This window comes from Eptatretus burgeri, chromosome 12, assembly GCF_056783735.1.
Source record: "Eptatretus burgeri isolate ZD-2024b chromosome 12, Ebu_testis_v1, whole genome shotgun sequence".
NCBI classification, from domain to species: domain Eukaryota; kingdom Metazoa; phylum Chordata; class Myxini; order Myxiniformes; family Myxinidae; genus Eptatretus; species Eptatretus burgeri.
Window position 1 is genome coordinate 47,702,579 of NC_140972.1, and position 13,743 is coordinate 47,716,321.

At 44.4% G+C, this 13,743-nt stretch overlaps 1 protein-coding gene across 2 annotated transcripts in view; it reads right to left on the reverse strand.

The window, feature by feature from the left end:
- The window catches only part of LOC147015555 (uncharacterized), an 81,818-nt gene that overhangs the window by 45,272 nt on the left and 22,803 nt on the right, over positions 1 to 13,743 (reverse strand). Inside the window, exons 3-4 of one of the 2 annotated variants that reach the window (XM_085850404.1) lie at positions 4,012 to 4,099; positions 1,073 to 1,202 (exon numbers count right to left, since the gene is read on the reverse strand). In XM_085850404.1, the coding sequence (XP_085706530.1) occupies positions 1,073 to 1,202; positions 4,012 to 4,099 (218 nt within the window). Of the gene's footprint in view, positions 1 to 1,072; positions 1,205 to 4,011; positions 4,100 to 13,743 lie in introns of those variants that run through there. The other variant, XM_085850405.1, reaches the window with a different exon arrangement.

Here is a 13,743-nt window from a genome sequence, read left to right on the forward strand (position 1 = left end):
GGACAGAGGAAGGCTTATACCTGTTGTCGGGTTTGTGTTTACAATTGGTGCCCCCAGTATTTAATGGTATCTCAGAGTTTTAGACCCCAATGCATCCTAAAACCACCATTTAGGTTTTTATTTATTCCTTTTTCAATGCCAAATATTCCGAGCTGTATCTCAGATCCAGCTGGGACTTTCACAATGAAATTTTGAGAATAAAAATAAAATAATAAGAATAAAAAGTTTGCGGGGTGACTATTTTTTGACCTTGACCTAATTAAGGTCATGACCTAATTATAGACAATTTAACATTTACACCATAACTTGACTAAGGTTCATCCGATCAGAACGATATTGCCGTCTCGAGATAGCCTCAAGCAAGGAACATTTATGTTTAATTTACACCATACTCCTACGGGTTGAAGGTCAAGGTGAAATGGTGGTCTGAGAAAAAAAGTGTTTTTTGTCATCACTCAATTTTGCCAATGAGGAGTTTCACACTGTGTCGGAGTGGCGACCGGTCCAGGATTGTACCCACTTGCCAAGGAGACTGCTTCGGCAGCACCGATGCTCTGTACAGAGTATGGTCCCAATGGATGGATGGAGCCTCAGACCGCTTGGCCTTCCAAGATATTCTTTTATCACACATCTGTACTGAAGTTGTATACTTGATATTTGATTAGTGTCCCTGACCAACTTTTTTCAGATTGTGACGTAATTAACTAAAAATACCTTTTTGATCACGTCTTGAATAATTTTCCTCTGATTTTCATGATGTTGAGTTTTATGGATAGATTGTAGATGAGGACACATTTTCTTAATTTACACTCTTTCCCTAAATGGTGAAGGTAAAGGTCATATGGCGGTCAAAAAGGAATATGGCCATCATTGGATCCTGTGCCAGGGGAGGATTACTCTTGGCAATTGCTTTGATAACTTAGATATCTCATTTGTAAATTGTTTTTGTAAGGTTTGTGGGGATTATCCCTTTCCCCTCACCTCCCCCCCCCCAAACTATACAATTCAAGCTTCAAAACACATTGATATCAATTTTATTGGACGAGGTATGGAAACTGAGAATGTTTCCTACCTTTTTCTAATGTCATTCCCTTCAGGAGAAGCTGAAAAGTATGGTGTTTCCAGCCACCCATCTCTTGAGCAACCATGGCAAGAGGTGCCAAAGACGTGTCATCCATGCTTGCAAGATGATCATGGCAATGCTGCAGAAAATGAAGTAGATGATAAAAATCAGTGAAGGCTGAACAGATAAATAAGTAAACATTTGCATCGAAGAAGGAATGAGAGCAATTCAGAAAAGGTCATGTTCAGACTACGATGGATAGCTGCAGGCACCACAAACCAAGAAAGGTTGGTCTACCGCCAAGGCTCAGGCCTTACGTTTCAGTCACTGAGTAACCTTTAACAGGTACGATGTAGACCACATGTGCCCGGGTCCTACTATACTACTGAAGGATGTAATGGGGTTGGGGAGGGGACTTGTAGTATGAACAACACGTGTCTGCTGTCAGTGAGAGAGCCACGCTGGCATTATCAAACTGAGATGAGGTGTATTAAAGTGGTTCTAGGAGTGAGATATTCGTTGGCATCTTTGAGGCAAGGTTTTTTTCCTCTCTCATGACATACTTTCATGTGAGCTTATCTGACATTGGTTGTTACAGAATTTCATTAATCTGACTGTTTGTTGTTTCAGAGTAAAATCCAAAATTTGTCACACCATCCTATTATGCATCTTAAAAAATTTAGAATCTGAGTGTCAGCGGTGTCCTCCATTAAGGTTCCAGCTCCAAAATAAATACTGAGCAACCACATGATGGCCATGGTAACAATGCACCCTCATATTCTCCAGTAGCCACATGGGTGGCTGTCTTTCATAAGCGTGGACATAAGTCCCTTGAAGATGACCCCAAATCAGGAAGGCCAACATATGCGACAGACTCACGATCTGCTACCCAGGCAGAGGAATTAATCATGGAGGATTGCCACGTTAAGGTCACCAAATTTTTCACCATGATACATGGATACGTGGGCATATTATCCATGGTCTCAGCATGATGGCTCCTTGAAACTTCAGCACTTGAGATCAAGAGCAGTTACTGGCATCATGTCACGAGCTTCTTGAACCGTTAAATTCAGATGTGGACGACTTATTTCCTAATTGGCGACGAAACGTGGATTCAACAATGGGATACTCAAACTAAAAAAGACTTAGCATCCTTGTAATGGAGGCAGAAAGGATCACCACCACCTAGGAAATTTTGCACTCAACCAGAGTTGTTGGCATAATGGTGAAAGTGTCCACTCCGAGTCTGGCAGGTCAGCGGTTCAAACTCTGTCTGAGTCATACCAAAGACATTAAAAATAGTATGTACTGATTCTTTGCTTGACATTCTGTATTTAAAAATTAACCAGCATGGACAGGTTGTTGGCAACAACTATGAAGGCTTGATGGGCCTAATGGCCTCCTTTAACATTGAAGTTCCTTGTAAGAGAACTCATATTAATTAACCTTCAGCAGTCAAGATCATGGCCTCAGATTTTTGGGATACCAAGAGAATCCTGCTGATTGACTATATGCCTCTCAAAACTACACTAACAGGAGAGTCAGCCTCAGGCAAAAAATTGTGGCAGGCCATAGAGAACAAACACCAAGGGATGCTATCCAAAGGTATGCTTGTTCTTTACAACATGCATGTATGCAGGACCCATATTATAAAGAATGACATTTGTAACTGTAGCTTTGAGAAGCTGGAACATCCCTTATACAGCCTGAACACATCCCTGCGTATTACCCGTTTCGACATTTGAAGGCCCTCCTGCATGCCTATCAAGTCACCGATGAAGAACTGCTTAAAGCAACTGAGATGTGACTGAAGGAGCAATCTTAAATTTTATATTTTATTGGCATAGACAGTTTTAAGGTCAAATGGAGTGATTATACGGAAGTCAAGGGATACTCCTTTGAACAATAAAAAGTTACGTCTCAACTATTGTTCATAATATTGTTCCAACAATCTTTAAATGCCCTCACATGGTCTTGTAGACTACATGCGACACAAAACCCCACCCTCTTTTCCTTTCCAAAGTACTGGTGTGAATGTGAACTTGTGCAAATAAATGTGATCATTGGACACAGCCCCTTCTGGGTGGTGGTTCATGGTAATTCCCTGTGAAGACACCTCTCCTCCGTTGAGGATACATTAGTCTCTGGGGAACATAATCTGCATAGTTGTTGTTGCAGATCACTCAGTGACCGAAATGTTAGACCTGATCCTTGTCAGTCAACAAAATGTTCTGTCGGTGGTGCCTGAGGTCAAGCTGCATATCCTGAACAAGAAAAATAAAAAATGTATATGAGCTCCATTCAAAAGGTTCCATCAACACATTTGTATCTGTTTACCTAAAAGGTCTAGATGATCCCAACATTCTTTACACTGTCTCATCATTTATTGACAAGTTTGGTAAAATTAAGTTTCTCACACTCTGTTTTGTTTCAGCAATCAAAATCATGGCATGTAATACCAAGAATGCGAGACCTCTCACCAACAATAATCATTGGATTCATGCCATGTGACTTCCACTTATTACCCAAAATGAAAAAAGCTCAGGGAAGACTTTTTGCATCTGCTGAAGAGGTTACCACAGCCATGCCTACTGCATTGACACTTTGCACAGAGGGAAGGCCTCTGTGCTGGGTTCATTGCACTCAGGACACTTCAGAAAGGATATGTTGACCTCTGGACAAAGTGCATTGAAGAGGATGGGGATGATGTGGAATAATGTATCAATCAAATAGGTCAGTCAGTGGCAATGAAATAGGCAAAGTGAGATTTGGGATGACCAACAGAAAGGGGAAAAGAAATAACTTCCAACTGAAATTTTATTTCAATACACCGAGAAGAAGGAAATTAAAGAGGAAGAGTGAAGGTAAGAATGCGGTTGGGCCTGTGAGAACATTGGCAATTTTTGGAAAAGGTAAGATTGAGAAAGAGACAAATAAAGAAGAGGTACCTTGATGTGTGAACAAAAATTTTGTGCTTCGTTACTCATTGTCACATTGTCTGGGTCTGATAGAACCAGCAGATGCTCAAAGCAGCTTCTGCAGGCAGAACAGGAATATCAACTGCAACCAACAGCCTAATATTAGGCTAGACAATGTAAACCAGTATCATAACAAAATATGAATATGGAAAAAAAAAATAAGCCAAGTTATTCGCATTTATGGGGTAAAATTATTCAGTCTTACAAATATATTAAATCTAAAAAGGGCAAAGTTATGTGATATCACAAGATGGCATCACCAGCAACAGCACCCAGTGTGTTTTTTTTCAAAAACATGGAAATATTGTTGGGTGTTTTAAAAAAAAGTCCAGTACAGTGTTGTCTAACATCCTTGTCTGCATGTGTGCACATGATTTGTGTGACAATATTTCCATGAGCCTTAGACCCTGAAAAATAAAATTTTAAAGCAATAAAAAAGAGGGTTGGGAATCAGGATGAAAGCTGGTGAAGGTAAGAGTAAGTAAAGGAAAGGCTGCTGAAGTGTAGGTGAAGGGGTTGATGGAGTATAACAAAGTACAGTAGAAGGGATTAAAAAACAAGGACAAATGTGTCCAAGAGCCGCATCCTAAAGTTTTTGTCTTCACCAGAAGAAGAACAAGAAGAGGAAGAAGAATAAAAATAAATAAATAAATAATAATAAAATATACCATCAGAGATGGGGAATCCCCTGCCATTGAATGAAAAAGGTCATACATATTCCAGATAATGAGGGAGGTGAATTGGAAACAAGACACCATTTTGTCATCATCTCAAAAAAGTTCCCCAGGGGTGAGGAACGTAGGAACCAAAAATAATTGAAATCAGATAAGCGGTTTTCCATTTATTACAAAAAACGTTTTTTTCAAGATGGCCGCCCCAGTCGGCCATCTTGGATCCGGCCACGCCCAAAATCAATAGGGTTCTTCCTTTTCAGATGGTACATGTGTGACCCAAATTTCAAATCGATATGGCGAACAGTTTATGAGTTATCACACTCACAGCTATAAATGCTGACGCCGCCCCAGTCGGCCATCTTGGATCCGGCCACGCCCAAAATCAATAGGGTTCTTCCTTTTCAGGTGGTACATGTGTGACCCAAATTTCAAATCGATATGGCGAAAAAACATTTTTTTCCAAGATGGCCGCCCCAGTCGGCCATCTTGGATCTGGCCACGCCCAAAATCAATAGGGGTTCTTCCTTTTCAGGTGGTTCATGTGTGACCCAAATTTCAAATCGATATGGCGAACAGTTTATGAGTTATCGCACTCACAGCTATAAATGCTGATGCCCGGACGGACGGACAGCCGGACGCCCTGGGTGACAACAATATCCCCCTTCCGCCACGCGGCGGGGGATAAAAACCAACAACAACAACTTCCGATATTTCGTCACGTGCTGTCACGTCACGTCCGTCATGGACGATCTTCGTTCATGACGATAAAATAGTGTATTTACGAAATTACAATATATTAAATGGAATAATCTTTAAATAGTAACGTGAACTTTTCGAAACTTAAAAGCAAATGTCCGAATATATTTAAAAGTTCATGATAGACGCTCTCAAAAGGCACCCTCAATGCGAGGATGTGTACAGGTGTTTAGTATTTAAGGAGATCCGGATCCTGTATATAAAAGAGCAGAGTCCTAAAGGTTTTGTCGGAGGAGGAGGAGGAGGAGGAGGAGGAGGAGGAGGAGGAGGAGGAGGAGGAGGAGGAGGAGGAGGAGGAGGAGGAGGAGGAGGAGGAGGAGGAGGAGGAGGAGGAGGAGGAGGAGGAGGAGGAGGAGGAGGAGGAGGAGGAGGAGGAGGAGGAGGAGGAGGAGGAGGAGGAGGAGGAGGAGGAGGAGGAGGAGGAGGAGGAGGAGGAGGAGGAGGAGGAGGAGGAGGAGGAGGAGGAGGAGGAGGAGGAGGAGGAGGAGGAGGAGGAGGAGGAGGAGGAGGAGGAGGAGGAGGAGGAGGAAGAAGAAGAAGAACGCTCCCTTTTGCGAGATGCGGCTAAAAAAAAAATGATATACCATATTGCATTTATTTCTCTGTCAAGGAAGAAATGACCTCACATTCACGAAAGTGACGTCGTGTTTGTCACTGAAAGGGAGCACGTGCAATATCATTGTCGGCACCATTCACCATTTTGTTTCCACTTGACAAAGGTGGATTTATGCTGTCCAAAACTTTTACTGCATGCAACTGAATTTGGGTTGATTGCATGATCATTCTGGTTGTTTTCACAACTATAACGCTAAAGGTGGGACGTTATTAATTTTTCTTTGCAGTAAAAATATATACGGGTGACTAATTTTACTCACTAATTTGAAATTCCGTGATCACTTTGATAATAAATGTATTTCTAAAATGATCACTCTTTTCTTTATGAAACAAAAGTAAATCCACAATCCTGTGAGTTCTCCATATTCTTTAACAACTGTGCTGTGATGGTGGTGATGGGGGAGTGCTTTTGGCCCCATCATTTTTGATGGGCATTACACGAGTATCCTTACGAAAATTCACAGACCGGTGTTTGTTAGTTTGTGTGTTTGTCATGCCACTCCTTCAGTTATGGGCCGATTACATCCAGACTTGCTTAGGATCAGCTTACATAGGATCAGCATCCCAATTAGTGGAGAGAGGTGTTTTCATCTTTGCCAGTGGTCTTGGGGGAAGGGCGAATTCTCTATGTAAATGTGTATCGTGTAGTGCCACCTCCAGGTGGGGGAGGGTATTACAAGTCTCCACCATTTACAGTGCAGTATTCCAGTCCCCACATTTTCCAATGCAGTGAGGTGTTTTGAATTAAAACAGTAGGTATGTTTTTCATTTATGCACATAACATGGGGGTTTTTTGTCGACACAGCTGTCAGTTGCCGATACGCCACCCAAATAAAGGTATGCATCAGAAGAACGTGTTGCATGCTTGTTACAAGATCGCCTGTTGGGTGGGTACTCTGCTAATATGTACATATATATATATATATATATATATATATATATATATATATATATATGTATATATATATACACATATACATATATACATACATACATATATACATATATATTGTTGTGGATTTTCACCCGTTCGGCGTGCGGGCGACCTGACCGCCTTCAGCTAATTTGCGGCCACACGCCCCCACCGAACATGGCAATCCAGTCGCAGCTTTTCGGATCAACGCCGAAACCCAGCTACGGGTGTTGTTAACCACACCATAGATCAGCCAACTTTTCTGTCCACGCGCTACAGGGTTGATCGCTGAATTGTAGATGTACCGAATTATTCGCGCAGACAGAAATGCCAGGGATTTACACCTCAACGGAGCCTGCACGAAAACGAGCCGCTTTAAGCAGCTCGTTCCGTTTGCGATTGCCGAGCGGTTTTATATCATCAAGCCCCGTCGGACCTGATTATCTTATCGGTGTTAAAAACCCACTAATATTCCGAACGCAATTACGGCAGTTCAATGGAGGAAGGGACGCAACGAGCAGGTGAATATTCAAACAAAGGGGACATTTATTTGCAATGCAGGCACATAAGCAGTGAATGGAAATAGGGGACAAGACACGAGCAAAAAGACCTACAGCTGTTATCTATTTACCATGCACTTATTCAGTTCACTATTTCAGGACAAGGCACCACAGACTTCAATGCAAAAACCCCAGAAAAGAAAGAAGAGAATTGGGCTCGTAAGCCTTTAATGTTCCTCAGAGCTGGGATGACCGAAGGAGCTCCGCGAGGCCGCGCAGGTTACCTTCGTCACCCTTGAGGCGACTCGATGGTCTTTTCGTCGGCGACCCTCCGTATGTCCCTGTGGTCCAAGCGGCAGCTGTGGTAACGGCGGCTTGGTTGGTCCAGGGCCTAGCAGTCCGGCCTGGTCGATAGGGGCCTGGCCGACGACGCTTCAAAGGAGCGAACGGGCCTTGCTCTTTTTGAGTTGATGCTCTTTAAGAGCCCGTTCACTCCTCAGCATCGCCCGGATCGTTATGTAGCTGGCTGGCGACTTCTCTCCGGCTGTAACTCAATCAACTCCGACCAACTCTGGCACTCTCCACACCGACTCCTCTGAACTGGACTCCACACTCCACTGGAGGCTCAACTCTCTGGACTGTAACGGCCCAGCCCAACTCTCCACCTCGGCGTTTCAGCCCAGCCTTTTATCGGGTTCGGGGGGGGGGGCGCTTGGTGTTTCACCTTCGACCCTTCACCCCCGGCTGGCTCCGCCCCTTTCATCGTTTTGATCCGTTTTGCCGTCATGCACGGACGTGTTTGAGATCACTCTCACAACGCGGCCGTGTTTGAAATCACCCCGCCGCCGCCGAGGAAGCCATCGTGCTTGTCCGTGGAGATGCTGTTTGTTGGGGATGCCGTTGCTAGTGAAAAGATGGCAGCGCCGTGGAGATGATGGTGAGGAGATGTTGTTTGTTTGTTGAAATGTTGTTGTTTGTGGAGATGTTGTTTTGTGGAGATGATGGTGAGGACTTGTTGTTTGTGGAGATGATGGTGAGGAGATGTTGTTTGTTTTAAAATAAAGATAGAAAAAGAATAATGGCTAACTCAAAGATGCAAAGCCCGGTTCACGAATAAATCCCATTTTTCATCGGTGGGGAAATATAATCTGAACACACACTTATCGACACAACTGATCTTTGGGGAACCTGAATGGTGTGCTGTGAATTTCCACAACCGTAACACTATATATAATGGGGGCCCATGAAGTCATGGGTCCAAGAGGAGGATGATGAAGGCGAAGCACCAAGGGGAAGGAAGGGTAACACCTTTTGTAAACAGGAATACAAGAATATCTGACATTATTACAGTTAAAATAAGGAAACGAAAAATGGGAGGTCAGGGTGTTTTCAGTAATCAACTCTTCTTTCACATCAGTGTGTAAATTACTAGCAAGGTTTTGAAGGGACAGCAGATTCATTAACAGGTGGTGCTGGTATAAAATAAAGCAGATATGACAATGGGGATCGAAGAAAGAAGCAGAAGCTATCATACATGTGGAAAAACAAATTTTAAAACAATTAAAAGTTTAAAAAAAAAGAAAAGAAAAAAAGAATCAAACATTCATAAAACAGCACTCACCCTGGTTGATTGTGTCATAGCATTCAAAGGAGAAAATAAAATTAAAATAATCCTGAAGAATAAAAGCTGACATCTATAATTGAAGTATTGACCACTACGGACTTTCAAAATAACGCAATGTGTCCCAGAATGATTGGCACACATACTCAGAAATGCTAGGAAACTGGGGTCATCAGGGCAGCCGAATGTATTGTTACGGCTGTGGAAATTCGCAAACCACCATTCAGGTCCCGTAGGTGAGATAACTCTAAGTACATGTGTAGTTAGCCCCAAACCCGTTGTTTAGAGGGAATTTATGCGATTCAGTCGGGCTGTGACGCTTTGAGTTAGGCGTTTTTCTGTTCTATCTTTATTTTGAATCAACAGCCATAACCATCAAACAACCACCGATAAACCCTCCACCACCCTCACCTCTCTCCTTCTACGCCCATTTCCGCACCACCTGTGAACACTGAGCGTCGGGCTGTCTTGGGCTCGTTCAAAATACGCACCGAGCCACGAGAGCAAATAGCGGCCTTTCCGAGGAAGAATTCGGATCAAGAATGCTACACGCCCACTTCTGATCCGTCCAATCAGCAAGCGCGGAGCGGCTTGGCCCCGCCTCCAGGCACGTCCGTGTGAAATCGAAATATGCAAATTCTAGGATCAGGGGAGGTTCACGCCCACTTTTCCTCCGTCCAATGGGTGAGCGTGGCTCCGCCCCCGAGCTCATCCTGATCCAGAAATTTGCATATAGTTTCTCCTGCCGGCCTATAAAATGCCGAGCGCAAGGCGAATCGTGGCAGAGAGTTTTGGCAGAGAGTTTCGGGGCAGAGAGTTTTGGCAGAGAGAGAGAGAGAGAGAGAGTTTTGGTAAGAGAGTCATCGGGCGGAGTGTGGCAGCGGCGGAGTGTGGCAGAGAGTGGAGTCGGGTGGCGAAGGCTCCGAGTTGGGTTCTGCAGTTGGCGTAGGAGAGTTGGGGGAAGAGGCCAAGGAGCTCGGGTCTGAGGCGAGAAGGACGGCGGTCGGCGACGAGGTCGCGGTGGGAGATCGCTCGTCGCGGGACCTAAGCCAGCCAGCCATTCTCCCTCCCCCAGAGCATAAACAATTCCCCCTTTTCCCCCGCGCTGAGATAGTGCAACCAAGGGGGCCCCGTTCCCACCCCACTCCAAACGTCGTGCCAACGAAACCCGCGAAGGAGCACGGAGTCGGGGCACAGCCACGCGTCCACATCTGCGGCTCGTCCGCCAACGCGCCACGAGGACGCGGGTAGGACCCACCCGGTCTCGCGGACCTGGCCGCTCCTTCAGGTCCCGCGCACATATTGGCCTACAGGCCCGTCTGCCCCCTTGTCTATGAGGGTGGCTTCTTTCCTTTGCTTTTGAGTAAATGTGGGTTGGTGCCGTGTCTTGTAAAGTAGAACTGTGTAAGCGGTGCCATGTGTACGCGTATTCGGTTGTAACTCTGCGTCGTTGTTTCTTTTGTTTTCCTGATATAGGTGCATTCTGACTGTTTGGCTGCATATGTGTGCTCTCCGTGTGTTGCGTAATAAATGTGCATTGTGTGAACTGTTTTCCCGTTTCGCTTCGTCTTTTCTTTATTGACCCTCCATCCTGCTTCACGAAAAAGGGTTCGTAGTGGGCTTAAAATGCCCGATAATTAATCGGAACCATCGAGGCCGACGATTACACCGCTCGGTTATCCCGATAGCACGGAACGGACCGCTTAAGCGGTTCGTGTCCGGAGTCGGTCTGCGGTGAGGTACGATCGCCCGGTCGACCATTCGCGCAGGTACTGAGGTAGATCGAATTTGGCGAGCAACCCTATCCTGCGCGGGTGGGCAATTGGCACGGTCGTGGTGGGGTTAAACCCCCACCCGTGACTAGCTCCCGGCGTTGTTCCGAGAGGGTCACGACAGAATTGTCCGTTCCGGTGGGCGACGTGCCGCCATTCAAGTCGAGCGGCCGATCGCACGCCGGCGGGCGCGAATTCGCAACAGTATATCATGTGTGTGAGATAAAGATTGTAACATTAAATGGCTCACAAAGCTTTGAAAAGAAGCTGAAAATACATGGAAAAGTACCTGAAAGAAAGGGCTATGCCTCTGCACAACAAAAGACTTGGAGAAATTTCGCAGCTCACCAAACGGGCACCTGCTCATACTGTAAAGTCCTGACCATGTGGGTCAGTGCAAGGCCCGAGTGGACGGGCGTGTGCTACACAAACCACTGACGGATCGCTACTAGTGAATGGACTGTGTATCTGGATAGGTGCTTCTGAACACCAATGGGAAGGACTTTGACCTTGTTGTTTTATACACTGGAAAATAACATGGGACATATCTGGGGCTTGTGAATGCACAGAGTAAGTTTTAAATGATTATATTTACTATTAATCATGCTGGGGAGGGGTTTGGGGGGGGAGTGGAGGGAGGGAGCTGCAGGAGCTGTTTGGGCTATTATAAATATTGCACACCGCCCCTCTCTATTCCAACTTCAGGCGCTGCACAACGAAGTAGTGACTATCTTTTAACATGCATCATTTTCTACATGAACATCCGATGCAGGCAGAATTAGATCCACCGAGCTTGTCCCTTACATGCTGATGCTATGCTAGGAAATGCTGGATATCGGGGTGTGGTTTAAAACTAGGAACAACCAATCAACCCCGAGGACCTTTCCATACAAGGGCAGGGAATGGATTTAAAAGGAAGAAGAACAATCTTACGAGAGCGAGGAGCCACCTGGGACGGTGAAGCTTTAAGAAGTACTGTACCAGTGCTGCTCAGTTCTTTTGACTTCCTTTGGTTCTCTTTGTTTTCCCTCGTTTCTATCAGCGTTTCCTAACTTGCTTCCTGCGGATTACTTGCGTCGCCCAGACGAACTTTCTTACTTCGCAGACCTTTGTATTCGACCCAGGTTTCGAGGAACATTGGCTGCATCTTGGTGGAATCACCACAGATGAACTTTCCTATTTCCCAGACTTGGTATTTTCATCAGTTGAAGATCAACATTTCATGACGTGGTTCCCGCTGGGATTTTCGACCCAGATTCCAAGGAGTATTGGCAACATGCATCTTGGTTGAACTTTCACCATTACTCCCGTCGCTACATTGGCTGAGCAATACGGTGACTGTGAGACTGCCGGCGTTCATCGAGAGGATGAGAAAGATCGACCTTCTGATTATCTGTGGCTGGATCATCAAGGTGTGGGAGGAGATATTGTCGGACATCATCAAGCGAGCATTTCTGAAATAGTGCATCTCCAACAACATGGACGGAACAGAGGACGACATCATCTGTGAGGAGGAGGCTGCAAATGATGGTGACGACGACGGGGACTTGCTCTCCCTTGATTCGGACGAGGAGTTACGTGCCGTCTTCGACGAAGAAAGCATTGAGGATTTCCTCGAGTTTAGCTGAAAAGCTTCATCAAACCCAAACGGCCCTTTTCAGGGCCACAAATCCACAAGAAATATGTATGATACCAGTATGAATCCTTTTTCTTGTAACAAAAAAAAATCTCAATATATCTCTATATCTCTATATCTCTATATCTCTATATCTCTATATCTCTATATCTCTATATCTCTATATCTCTATATCTCTATATCTCTATATCTCTATATCTCTATATCTCTATATCTCTATATCTCTATATCTCTATATCTCTATATCTCTATATCTCTATATCTCTCTATCTCTCTATCTCTCTATCTCTCTATCTCTCTATCTCTCTATCTCTCTATCTCTCTCTCTCTCTCTCTCTCTCTCTCTCTCTCTCTCTCTCTCTCTCTCTCTCTCTCTCTCTCTCTCTCTCTCTCTCTCCAACTTCTTCAAAATGAGAATAAGACTGTTTGATGAAATTAAGCAGACATGGGAGTTAGCATGTTGATACCTCTGTACAAAATTAACGTACAAAGGTGTTTTGATTTTGATCAGAAAATAAAATGATCAATGTATTCATCTTTTGGGGGTGATAAACATGGGTGCGATTAACACACCAGAAAAGTTGATTTTATTTTATTTTTTGAGGGTAAAAACAGGGTTGCGGTTAATACATGGCCACGGTTTATACACTGGACAATACGGTATTTCATCACCATGCAAAAAAAATCTCACGAATGGAAGTGACAAAACTTGTGCAACAGCAAGAGGAGGAATTTTGAATGCCCAACATATCATTGTATTCATTGAATTTTCACAATAACATGGGAAAGTGATCCACGTGATGTATTAGCAAACTTTTAACTCCAACAACCCATCACTGATGGAAGTAACAAACAGTATAAGCTTAAAAATCTGCAGCCTCGCTGACTTTGTTAAAAAAGTAAAGGTCTAGTCTTCAAATTGAAGTCAACATGACCTCAGATTGTTGTGTGCGGTCCAAATTACCGATCAATACTGAACGGGCAGGAAATGTTACCAACTGATACTTTACCTCCCTCAATATGTGCTGTGCTCGACTGGGATCTTTCTTGGACAAACGACACCGACAAAGCCAATCGCCGAATGGGCATCCTCTATCGTGCAAATACTTTCCTTGGCCCACCTGAACTGTTATCCACTTACAAGGCCTTCATCAGCAGCTTAATGGAGTACTACTTTCTCCTCTGGACTGGCACCCCTGCCTCACACCTTTATCA